The following is a 13440-nucleotide window of genomic DNA, read 5'->3' as shown; positions in this document are numbered from 1 at the left end:
GGGGGCCATATAACAGCCCCCGGGTCTGCCATGCACAGCAGCCTATGAGAACCAGCCGAAGGCAGGTCCTCATAAGCTTCCTGTCAGTGTGACACTCAGCGTCACACTGACCGTTTATAATACGTTACACTACCTATGTAGTGTAATGTATTATAGCAGCGATCAGTGCTGCAGGTCTTCAAGTAAAACATAAAGTAATAAAAAAGTTTTATAAAAGTGTAAAAACAATTTATAAAAGTTACAAAAACAAAAAATGCTTTTTTTCCTATAATAAGTCTTTTATTATAGGAAAAAAATGAAAATGTTAAAAAAAAGTACACATATTTGGTATCACCGCGTTCATAACGACCCAAACTATAAAACTATAATATTATTTTTCCCGCACGGTGAACACCGCAAAAAAAATAATTAAAAAACAATGTCAGAATCACTATTTTTTGGTCCTCAACCCTCCCAAAATATAGAATAAAAAGTGATCAAAAAGTCGCACGTACCCCAAAATAGTACCAATTAAAACTACAACCCGTCCCGCAAAAAACAAGCCCGTACACAGCTTTTTTGACGGAAAAATAAAAAATTATGGCTCTCAGAATATGGTGACACAAAAAATAAATAATTTTATCGAAAAGGGATTTTATTGCGCAAACGCCACAAAACATAAAAAACCTATATACATATGGTATCGCCGTAATCGATACCCTTGTCCATAGTCAATAGGGGCACAGGGCTATTATAAAGTAAAATGTCATTTATACCGCACGGTGAACACTGTAAAAAAAAAATACAAAAAACATGGTCAGAATTTATGTTTCTTTGTCACTTTGCTTCCAAAAAAATCTAAAAAAAAAGTGATAAAAAAAAAATCACATGTACCCTAAAATGGTACTAATGAAAAGTACAGATTGTCCCGCAACAAATAAGTCCTCGCAAAGCTCCGTTGGACAAAAAATTAAAAAGTTCTGGCTCTCAGAATATGGCGATGCAAAATGTGCAGTGTTCCAAAAGCGGATAAGATCGGGCGCCATTTATCAGTGCGACACCGGCCACATATCTGCGAATTATTATTTATGTACCCCATTATTATACCCTCTTATTATGCCCTGATGTACTCTGCCCAGTTTACACATACCCCCACATCATAAACTGAAATACCGGCAAAACCCCAAACAGAACAGTTACCAAGCAAAATCTGCGCTCCAAAAGCCAAATGGCGTTCCCTCCCTTCTGAGCCCCACAGCGTGTCCAAGCACCAGCTTACGTCCACGTATATTTTATATCCGGGAGAACCCGCTCAACATTGTATGAGGTACTTGTCTTCAGTGGCACAAACTGGACACAATAATATTGTGCATTAAAATGGCATATCAGTGGAAAATTTTAATTTTCACTTTGCACCATCCGCTGCGCATTAACGCCTTGGCGCACCACGACTTAATAGCATGTCGTGGTGCGAGGGGTTATATATGGAGCGGGCTCACGCGCTGCGCCCGCTCCATATTCTGCAGGTGTCCGCTGTGTATTACAGCTGACACCCGGGACTAACGGACAGGAACAGCGATCACGTTGTTACAGGAGCCTGTAAAATGACATTATACTGCAATACATTAGTACTGCAGTGTATTGTACCAGCGACCTAATGATCGCTCGTTCCATCCCCTAAAGGGACTTTTCAGAGGTTTCCACTGTTTTGGTACCTCAGGGGCTTTGCATATGCGACATGACACCCGAAAACCATTCCAGCTAAATTTGAGCTCCAAAAGCCAAATATTGTTCCTTCCCTCCTGAGTCCTGCCGTGGGTCCAAACAGCAGTTTATTACCACATATGGCGTATTGCTGTAATCAGGACAAAATGCTTTACAAATTTTGGGGTGATTTTTCTACTTTATTCATTGTAAAAATGAAACCTTTCTATGTTTTTTCAGAAAAAAGTAGATTTTCATTTTCACGGCCTAATTCCACTAAATTCAGCAAAAAAACTGTGGGGTCAAAATGCTAACTATACCCCTAGAACAATTCCTTGAGAGGTGTAGTCTTCAAAATGGGGTCAGTTTTGGGGGTTTCCACTGTTTTGCTTATTCCAGGGCGTTGCAAACGCGACATGGCACTGAAAAACAATCCAGCAAAATCTGCGCTTCAAAATCCAAATGGCGCTCCTTCCCTTCTGAGCTCTGCCGTGGGTCCAAACAGCAGTTTAGCACCACATATGGGGTATTGGCGTAATCGGGAGAAGTAGCTTTACAAGTTTTGGGGTGCTTTTTAATCTTTATTCCTTGCAAATATTATTTTTTTTTATATTTTTTCAGGAAAAAAGTAGATTTTCACTTTCACAGACAAGCTCCAATAAATATAGCAAAAGACCTGTGGGGTCAAGATGCTAACTATACCCCTAGATAAATTCCTTGAGGTGTGTAGTTTCCAAAACCGTCTCACTTTTGGGGGATTTCCACTGTTTTGGCACCACAAGACCTCTTCAAACCCGACATGGTGCCTAAAATATTTTCTAAAAAAAGGAGGCCCCAAAATCCACTAAGTGCTCCTTTGCTTCTGAGGCCGGTGTTTCAGTCCATTATCACACTAGAGCCACATGTGGGATATTTCTAAAAACTGCAGAATCTGGGCAATAAATATTTAGTTGCATTTCTCGGGTAAAACCTTCTGTGTTACAGAAATTTTTTTATTACAAATGAATTTCAGCAAAAAAAATAAAATTTGTAAATTTCACCTCTACTTTGCTTTAATTCCTGTGAAGCGCCTAAAGGGTTAAGAAACTTTCTGAATGCTGTTTTGAATACTTTGAGGGGTGCAGTTTTTAATATGGGGTGATTTATGGGGTCTATCTAGTACATAAGGCCCTCAAAGCCACTTCAGAACTGAACTGGTCCCTGTAAAAATAGCCTTTTGAAATTTTCTTGAAAATGTGAGAAATTGCTGCTAAAGTTCTAAGCCGTGTAACGTCCTAGAAAAATAAAATAATTTTCAAAAAACAATGCAAATATAAAGTAGACATATGGAATATGTAAAATAGTAACTATTCTGTGTGGTATTACTATCTGTTTTACAAGCAGATACATTTAAAATGAGAAAAATCCAAATTTTTGCAAATTTTCTCTCAATTTTGGTGTTTTTCACAAATAAGCAATGAATTTATTGACCAAATTTTTCCACTAACATAAAGTACAATATGTCACGAGAAAACATTCTCAGAATCGCTTGGATAGGCAAAAGCATTCCAGAGTTATTAACACATAAATTGATACATGTCAGATTTGAGAAAATGGGGCTGGTCATGAAGGTCAAAATGAGCTCGGTCTTTAAAGGGTTAAGTAGGAACAAAGCTGCAGTTCTGCAGCACGGCTGCTATACTGTGACCGGAGTCACTTGCTTCCGACACCAACCACTGCATAAAATCCGGTGCTCGGAGGCAGCAGGAAAACAGCTGATCGGTGTGGGGTCCGGTTGTCTACCGATCATATACTGATGATCTATCCTGTGGATAGGTTATCAGCATGAAAAACCGCCCTGTGCCCATGTGCTTTCAATTTTGTTAGGGCAGTTTGGTGAAGGCGCTTTACTTTTTCCACATACATCACAGTGCCCCTTTGACGGTTTCTGCAGAGTTTGATGTGGAGAAACTTCACTGACCCTCACAGTTCTCTGACCTCAACGACATCAGTGTAGACATTGGGGATGACCTGAAATGCCATGTGTGAGCCAAATCTTATCGCTCAACATCAATGCCCTTACTCCTTAATGCTCTTCTTGTCAAATGGATTCTAAATCCCTGCAGCCATGTTTTAGACTTCAGTGGTAAGCCTTCTTAGAAGCGTGCATGCTTGTAAAGGTGTAAAAGGAGGTGTAGGACTCAACTCCAATTTAACCCCCTAATGCATCATGACAAGCATTATTGTCATAGCGTGCGTCCGGGAGTGAGTCTATGACTGTAATACACAACCTTTTATCTTTGCCATTTAAATTATTGTATGGCACAGTTAAAGGTGACAAGGGAACAGACATGGAGGGCCCCCCTCGTTTGAATGCATTACAGGGCTTCCATGTGACCAGATCGGCACCCACATAATATATGGGCAAAAGCCCAGGGGATTGTGAAGAACCTCAGGGCGGTCTGGCTATATTGCCAGTTGTAAGGGGACACTCGGGTATGTCGTAACTAGGGTTGCATGATGCATTGAAATATCGATACTATTTCGATGCCGTGCACACTCGAACAGCTTAGTATTGTAACACATGAATGTAGTTAGAGCGGGGCTGCGGCTGTAATACATGTGTAACACAGCCATTGCCCCACTCCTGACAAGTGTGCGGGTTCATTCTGCATGCAACCAGCGCTGCAATAATGAGCGCCGGCTCTGAAGAACAGAACATGGCAGATGCAATACAAAACACCCCCATGTTCTCTGTCTTTAGAGCCTGCGCCGCTGCTCATAGTGCAGCGCCGGCTGCATCACTTCATGCTGACCGTGTGCGCACACTTCTTGTCAGGAGAGGGGCAATGGCTGTATTACACAGCCACAGCCCCGCTCTAACGGCGAAGATCAGAGAAACGTCTGACCTCCGCCGCTATTCCCTTCAATTCTGCGATCAAAGCTGACCGCAGCATTCAATGGGAAAATGACAAGGGGGCTGTCGTTTGCATCGTGTCACATGAAATCCCTGTGACGCGATCGAGGGACACACCATATGTGGGCAGACAGCCCAGGGTCCATTGAAGGACCTCAGGGCTGTCTGACCATATTTCCTGTTGTTAGGACATACTTAGGAATGTCCTAACACCTGCCTGTGTACTATCAGCACACAGGCTTACTTACTGGCATAAAGATATATGCCAGTACATTAAAGTTTAAAAATAAATAAAGTAATGTTAAATTAAAAAAAGAGTTAAAAAAAATACACACACTTTTTTTACAATAAACATTAAAATAAAAGTCTCAATACATAAAATATACACATATTTGGTATTGTCGTGACCGTAATAACAAATTTATAGCATAATTTATGATTATGCTGTTAATTAATAAAATAAAACCTGCTTTCTTTCACTTATTAATGTGAGGCACGAGGTATTATGAATTCTGAACCTCCATATGCCTCACATTAATAGTAATTAACCCCATCATGTACCTCACACATTAACCCAATGTTGTCCATTATGACTGAGGAACATGATGGGGTTAATTATTATTAATGTGAGGCACGTGGAGGTTCAAAATTCATCATATCCCGTGCCTCACATCAGAAAATTGAACAATTTTTTAAAAAAAATTATTGTTGGCAAAGTATCGTTTTTGTATCGAGTATCGCAATACTACACAAAGTATTGGTATCGAAGTCCAAATTCTGGTATCGTGACAACCCTAGTCGTAACAACTGTCTGTTTACTATTAGTGTACAGGCTAATGTACTGGCATATAGATATGACAGTACAATAAAAAACCCTTCTGGGATTTCCCCCAAAAAAAGACATGAAAACTATTTTTTTTCCCATAATAAAAAATGGTTAATAAATACTCCTTCCACGATACCAAGTAGTATAGACATAATTGGAATCTCTGTAACGGTAACAATTAACTTATATCATTATTTGTCATGATCGGTGCATAGTGTTTAAGAAAAAATTTTGACGGAACCGCCATTTCTTTTGCATTACTCCCAAAATAAAGTTTAGTATACATCAAATGCCAATGTTTATATACCACAGAACTGCACCAGAGAAAGTGCAACGCATTCCGCAAAAAACAGCAACCCATACAACACATGTCGACTTAAAAAAAAAAAAAAAAGTTATGACCTCCAGAATGTATTTCTAGTTATTCCAGTACTCTAGGATGTGAATTTAGAAGATTTATAATTCCAAGCTATCCCAGTTAATTTCTAAGTATTGTACTTGTTTATTCATAAGATCCAACACAAATGGGAGGACTGAGCATGCTGCTTCTCGCTGGGGAACATGCCCTGACTGCACACAGGGATCAAGCAATCGCTGTTGAAGTAGAAAATGAAGAGCCAGAGGTTTGTAATCTATATGTTCTAATGGTATAAGATTGTTGGACCCGTGTGCACATTACTAATAGGTATATAAGGTAATCACTTAAGTGCTGATTCAACGGTAACTTCCTGGCTGGTTTCTGATTTCTGCATAGTTTTGTCCACGTATAGTCTAAATCCATTTTAACATTATTAACATTTGTATTTAAACGATGTATTCCTATACAAGATACCAGTTTAGATAATTGATCTGATCTACTGTAATGAGGAACACATATAGAATAAGTGTAATGAAAAGTCTGTCCGACATGTTAGCAAGTTTTAATGAAAACTCAATGGAAACACCTGAAAAGGTTGAATATTGAAAGGGGTTTTCTCATGACAACCCTTATCCATAGTCAATAGGGTCATAGGAGTATCCGACAGAGAGCTTATCTGACGGACACGAGATACCCATGTATTACATGGACAGCCATTCTCGTGGCAAAATCAGCTGCTTGCTTTAGATGTAGGGAGTCGACTCCTATATGAAAGGGTTTAGACCCCTCTATAACATTTTAATTATTAATTATTTAAATGCTTTTTTTTTTGTGATCTGGAATGCTATTAGGCCCTGTTTACACAAAGTTTTTTGACGTGGAAACCGTGTCAGAATCTGCGCCAAAAAACGCCCGAAACCGCCTCCCATTAATTACAATGGAAGGCAGAGGCATTTTTTTCCCGCTCGCAGGAAAAAATGCCTCAATCAATGGGAGAAGCAGAAAGGGTTTTCGCTGCATTTTTTGCTAAGTAAACAGCCAAGCTATGCATGGCCGGCTCTCTACTGCTACTCCTTCTCTTTGTCTGCCAGTCTCAAAGACACAACTGGACACAGGACCCCTGTTTTACCAATATAAGGGGTCCCAGTGCTGGAGTCACTTGGATATTCCATAAATGTCTGTTGTCAAAAATGAACTTCCCCTTTTTAGTAACTTTTTCCTAAATATAAAGGAAATAAATTGAGGACATTTTGTAATATATGAGTATTATCAGTGAAACTGCTTTAGCTCTCCTGCTTTCGGAAGATGCACTTTTAAAACGTTTGTTCCATTGTTTAGTTAATTTCATAGGCCTCATTTATCAATATTGTAGAAAAACTGCCTATAACCACCAACCAGAGAGAGGATGCAGATACAGTTGAAATCGGGGAAAAAAACTAATCCGAAATGTGCAAGATGTCGTTGGTTAACTGAGCTTAATTTCATTTTCGCTTAACGACATCCGACGTACAGTTACGTCGTTGTGGTCAATGAATTACCACAACACCACATAACTGTACGTTGTGGTGATGGATCGGCCCCAGAAGCTGAGCCTGCACCATCAGCCACGAGTGTCAGCTCTGGCCCCTGCTGTAACGGCAGGGACCGGAGCTAGCGCCAATCAAAAGCGGCCGCTGCATCTATTTGGTTTGTAGACGATCAGCACCCCCGCGACGTGATCGCGGGGTTGCTGATGGTTGCTATGGCAGCCAGAGGCCTAATACTGGCCTCCTGGTCTGCCAAGTATGGAAGCCTTTTATCCCCCACCCAGATTCAGGATCTAATAGGCTTGTTGTCAGTGTATAACTGAAAGCGCTAATACACTGCACTATGTAGGTAGTGCAGTGTATTAGAATAGCGATCACGGCTTCATGCCTTCAAGTCCCCTAGTGGGACAAAAAAAAGTTAATAAAAATGTTGTATAATAATAAAATAAAGTTTCAAGTTGAAAACATGAAAAAAGTACATATATTTGGTATGACCACGTCCGTAACGTCCCAAACCATAAAACTATAACGTTATTTTTCCCACACGATGAACGCCAAATTTTTTAAAATAAAAAACAATGCCAGAATTTGTAATTTTTGGTCATCATACCTTACAAAACATTGAATAAAAAGTGATCAAAAAGTTGCATTTACCCCAAAATAGTACCAATAAAAACTAAAATCTGTCCCGCAAAAAACAAGTCTTTTTGATGGAAAAAGTTATTGCTCCCAGAATATGGTGACACAAAAAAGAAATGATTTAAAAAAATATATATATTTTAGTGTGCAAACGCTGTTTATCATAAAAAAACAATATACATTTGATATCAACCCGCAGAATAAAGTTAATATGTCATTTATAGCGCATAGTGAACACTGTAAAAAAGAATAAAAAACATTGTCAGGATTGCTGGTTTTTGGTCATCTTGCTTGCTAAAAAATGAACAAAAAGTGATCAAGAAGTTGCATGTACCCCAAAATGCTACCAATGAAAACAGATTGTCCCGCAACAAATAAGCTCTCACACAGCTCCAGTGGAGAAAAAATAACAAATTTCCGGCTCTCAGAATATGGTGACGCAAAATGTGCAGAGGCTTATAAAAGGAGGATAAGATCAGGCACCATTTATCAATACGACACTGGCCACACATCTGTGGATTGCTATTTATTTACCCCGTTATTATACCGCCTTATTATGCCCTGATTTAATCCGCACAGTTTACATATGCCCCAACAAAACTACCAAGCAAAATCCACACTCCAAAATCCAAATCGCGCTGCCTTCCTTCTGACCCCATAATGTTGCCAAACATTTACTTCCACATATATGGCATTTCCAAACCAGGGAGAACCCGCTTAACAGTTTATTAACCCCTTCCCGCACCGTGACGTAACTGCACGTCAATGTGTGCAGTAAGTTCCCGCACCTTGACGTGCAGTTACGTCTGTGCTTTGACAGTTAACCGCCGCGCGGCGCTTCACCACAGCGGCGGTTAACTGTGCAGGGTGTCTGTCCTGCATTCCCCGTTTCCGATCAGCGGCCCATCGCCGCTGATTTTGGCAATTAACCCCTACGATGCGGCGGTCGATTCCAATCGCCACATCAAAGGATTTTAGCGCTAATCGGCAGCCCCCACGTGAAATCACGGGGGCTGGCGATGGTACCCATGGCAAGAAAATGGCTTCCGGGCTGCCATGTACAGAAGCCTATGAGGACCAGCCGTAGGCTGGTCGTCGTAGGCTTCCTGTCAGTGTGACAGTTACGTCACAATGACAGTTAGAATACATTACCCTACGTAGGTAGTGTAATATACTCTAGCAGCGATCAAAGCTGCAAGTCTAAGTGTCCCCTAGTGGGACAAGTGAAAAAAGTAAAAAAAAGAATAAAAATGTTTTAAAAAAAGTGTAAAAATAAAAGTTATAAGTGACATAAACAAGAACTGCTTTTTTTCCCTATAATAAGTCTTTTATTATAGGAAAAAAATTAACACGGTAGCACCGCGTTCGTAACGACCCCAACTATAAAACTATAATATTATTTTTCCCGCACGGTGAACACCGCAAAAATTTTTTATGAAAAACATTGCCAGAATCACTATTTTTTGGTCACCACCCCTCCCAAAATATACAATAAAAAGTGATCAAAAAGTCGCATGTACGCCAAAATAGTACCGAAACAAACTACAACCCGTCCCGCAAAAAACAAGCCCTTACACAGCTTTTTTGACTGAAAAATAAAAAACTTACGGCTCTCAGAATAATTTATTTTCTAAATAAGTGATTTTATTGCGCAAACGCTGCAAAACATAAAAAAACCTATATACATATGGTATCGCCGTAATCGTACCGACCCGCAGAATAAAATATAATGGCCATTTATAGCCCAGGGTGAACGCTGTAAAAAAATAAATAAAAATCGTCAGAATTGATGGTTTTTGGTCACCTGGCTTGCCGAAAAATGGAATAAAAAGTGATCAACAAAATCGCATGAACCCCAAAATGGTACCAATGAAAATTACAGATTGTCCCGCAACAAATAAGCCCTCACACAGCTCCGGTGGTAATAAAAAAAAGTTCCGACTAACAGATTATGGCGTTGCAAAATGTGCAGAGCGTTCCAAAAGCGGATAAGATTGGGCGCCATTTATCAGTCGACACTGGCCACAGTTCTGCAGATTATTATTTATTTACCCCATTATTATACCCTCTTATTATGCCCTGATGTACTCTGCCCAGCCTACATATGCCCCCACATTATAAACTGAAATACCAGCAAATCGCCAAACAGAACAACTGCCAAGCTAAATCTGTGCTCCAAATGCCGCTCCCTCCCGTCTGAGCCCTACAGCGTGCCCAAACAGCCGTTTACGTCTACCGATATGGCATCACCATACCCGGGAGAACCTGGGTAATATTTTATGAGGTATTTGTGGCACAAACTGGGCACAACATATAGTGCACTAAAATGGCACATCAGTGGAAAATTTTAATTTTTCACTCTGCACCATCCGCTGCGCATTAAACCCTTCGTGCACCATGACTTAATAGCATGTCGTGGTGTGTGGGGAGTGATATATGGAGCGTCTCACGCGCTGAGCCTGCGCCATATGCTGCGGGTGTCAGCTGTGTATTACAGCTGATACCCGGGACTAACGGACAGAAACAGCGATCACGCTGTTACAGGAGCCTGTAAAAATGACAATATACTGCAATACATTAGTATTGCAGTGTATTCTACCAGTGATCTAACGATCGGTGGTTCAAGTCTCCTAGGGGGACTAATAAAATATGTAAAAAAAAAAAAGTAAATAGTTATTATTAGTGGAAAAAATTAAATAAATATTTAAAGTCCAAAAAGAAACCCTTTTCACATTTTTTCTCTAAAGTAATGTAAAAAAATACAGAAAATTGGTATCGCTGCGTCCGTAAAAGTCCAAGCTATTACAATATATCATTATTGAACTTGCACGGTGAACGCCGTGAAAAATAAAGAATTTTAAACTGCAAAATTGCAGTTTTTTGGTCACCTTGGCTCTACCAAAAAATTTAATAAAAAGTGCTCAAAAAGTCTTATGTACCAAAAAATGATACCAATAAAAACTACAGCTTGTCCCGCAAAAAATAAGCCCTCACACCACTCTATTGACGGAAAAATAAAAAAGTTGTGGCTCTCGGAAAGTAGGGAGGAAAAACGAAAAAGAAAAAAGCAAAACATGGATCAGTTTGGAAAGGGTTAATTACTTTCTAATGAAAAACCATTTATGACCACATGTGAGGTATAGCCGTACTCGGGAGAAATTGCTTTACAAATTTTGGGGTGCATTTTCTCCTTTATCCTTTGTGAAATTGAAAAAATGCAACATTTTAGTGGAAATAATGTTGATATTAATTTTCACGGCCTAATTCTAATAAATTCTGCAAAAGACGTGTGGGGCCTAAATTCTCACTATACCCCTAGATAGATTCCTTAAGTGGTGTAGTTTCCCAAATGGGGTTACTTTTGGGGGGCTTCCACTGTTTCGCTCTCTCAGGGGCTTTGCAAATTTGACATGACACCCAAAAACTGTTCCAGCTAAATTTGAGCTCCAAAAGCCAAATAGCGCTCCTTCCTTTCTAAGCCCCGGTGTGGGTCCAAACAGCAGTTTATTACCACATATGGGGTATTTACGTAATCAGGAGAAATCGCTTTACAAATGCTGGGGTGCTTTTTCTCCTTTATTCCTTGTAAAAATTAAAAATGTCTAAGTTCTTACAGAAAAAAAGTAGATTTTTACCCAAAATGCTAACTTTACCCCTAGAAAAATTCCTTGAGGGGTGTAGTTTCCAAAATGGGGTCACTTTTGGGGGGTCTCCCCTGTTTTGGTCCCTCCAGTACATTGCAAACGCGACACGGCACTGAAAATTATTCCAGCAAAATCAGAAATCCAAAATCCAAATGGTACTCCTTCTCTTCTGAGGCCTGCTGTGGGTCCAAACAGCAGTTTATTACCACATATGGGGTATTACTATAATCGGAAGAAACTGCTTTACATATGTTGGGGTGTTTTTCTACTTTTATTCCTTGTAAAAATTTTACATTTCTACGTTTTTTCACAAAAAAAGTAGATTTTCATCTTCACATACTAAATTTAGCAAAAAAACAGTGGGTTCAAAATGCTAACTATACCCATAGATAAATTCCTTGAGGGGTATAGTTTCCAAAATGGGGTCACTTTTGGGGGGTCTTTACTGTTTTGGTACCACAAGACCTCTTCAAACCTGACATGGTGCCTAAAATAGATTCTAGAAAAAGGAGGCCCCAAAATCCACTAGTTGCTCCTTTGCTTCTGAGGCCGGTGTTTCAGTCCATTACCGCACTAGGGCCACATGTGGGATATTTCGAAAAACTGCAGAATCTGGGCAATAAATATTGAGTTGCATTTCTTGGGTAAAACCTTCTGTGGTACGGAAAAAATGTATTACAAATGAATGAAAAATGCTAATTTTTGCTAATTTTCTCTAAATCTTGGTGTTTTTTACAAATAAATATTGAATTTATCGACCAAATTTTTTCCCTAACATAAAGTACAATATGTCACGAGAAAACAATCTCAGAATCACTTGGATAGGTAAAATCATTCCGGAGTTATTACCACATAAAGGGACACATGTCAGATTTGAAAAATCGGCTTCGTCCTGAAGGCCAAAACAGGCTCAGTCCTGAAGGGGTTAAGTATTTGTCTTTAGTTGCACAAACTGGGAACAATATATTGTAGACTAAAATGGTATATCAGTGGAAAATGGCACCATCCGCTGCGCATTCATTTCTAATGAAAAAACACCTGTCGGGTCAAAATACTCACTACACCCCTAGATGAATGTCTGAAGGGGTGTCGTTTCCAAAATAGTCACTTTTCAGGGGTATGGCCGTGCTCAGAAGAGTTTGCTTTACAAATGTTGGATATATAATGGCCAGAAGCAGCGTTATTTTCATGAACACACATATGACCGCTTATTCTGAAAAGTCACCTGAAAACGACAGGTACACGTTAAACTTCAGCAAACAACATCACTAAGCAAAAAAATAAAAAAATAATTATTGTTATATTTCTTTTCAGCTGACATACATAAAATATAGTGAAATGGTACTAGTAAGAACTTTCTTTTCTTTAAAAAATCTTAGGAGACCGCCTATATAAACTTTAGAAATTGTACTGTATTGTTATGTAATGCCACTATGACTGGCCGGCTATAAGAATGGGCAGTTGTCCCCCGGTTACTCAATGTGCTGTATCTCAATCCATGTGAAAACTTTTCTTCTGACTATGTCCTCACCACGGAGATTTAGGTAAACTAATGCAAAGTGAAATTTGACAATAGCAGCCAAATCGTGTCTCCAATATAATTTGATCATTTTTTTATAACAATAAAGACTGTAATCTGATTGGTTGAAATGGGAAACGTCACTGTTTTTACTTGCATCAGTACTCACCCCAGTGTTCTTACAATAAAGATTTGAAATCTGCTCAAGATCAGTAGCATTATATGTATATACTTCTTATTTGCTTAGGTGTCCTCAAGCCCTACTGAGTCAAAGGAGTCTGACTGTTTCCAGCCTACTAAGAAGTCTGCACTACTTGAATTTGCAGAGGTATGAAACTCCACCATTTAT

General features: G+C 39.4%; 1 protein-coding gene across 3 annotated transcripts in view; it reads left to right on the top strand.

Moving 5' to 3' along the window:
* Nucleotides 1-13440, top strand: part of BBX (BBX high mobility group box domain containing) — an 89809-nt gene that overhangs the window by 24881 nt on the left and 51488 nt on the right. For all 3 annotated transcript variants that reach the window (XM_075852812.1, XM_075852811.1, XM_075852810.1), the window contains exons 4-5: nucleotides 5919-6028; nucleotides 13339-13419. In XM_075852812.1, the coding sequence (XP_075708927.1) occupies nucleotides 5919-6028; nucleotides 13339-13419 (191 nt within the window). The remainder of the gene's footprint in view (nucleotides 1-5918; nucleotides 6029-13338; nucleotides 13420-13440) is intronic.

The sequence above is a fragment of the Rhinoderma darwinii genome, chromosome 2 (genome assembly GCF_050947455.1).
Source record: "Rhinoderma darwinii isolate aRhiDar2 chromosome 2, aRhiDar2.hap1, whole genome shotgun sequence".
Lineage (NCBI taxonomy): Eukaryota > Metazoa > Chordata > Amphibia > Anura > Rhinodermatidae > Rhinoderma > Rhinoderma darwinii.
The sequence above is the reverse complement of the archived record's forward strand: the minus strand, read 5'-3'. Positions and strand labels throughout refer to the sequence as shown.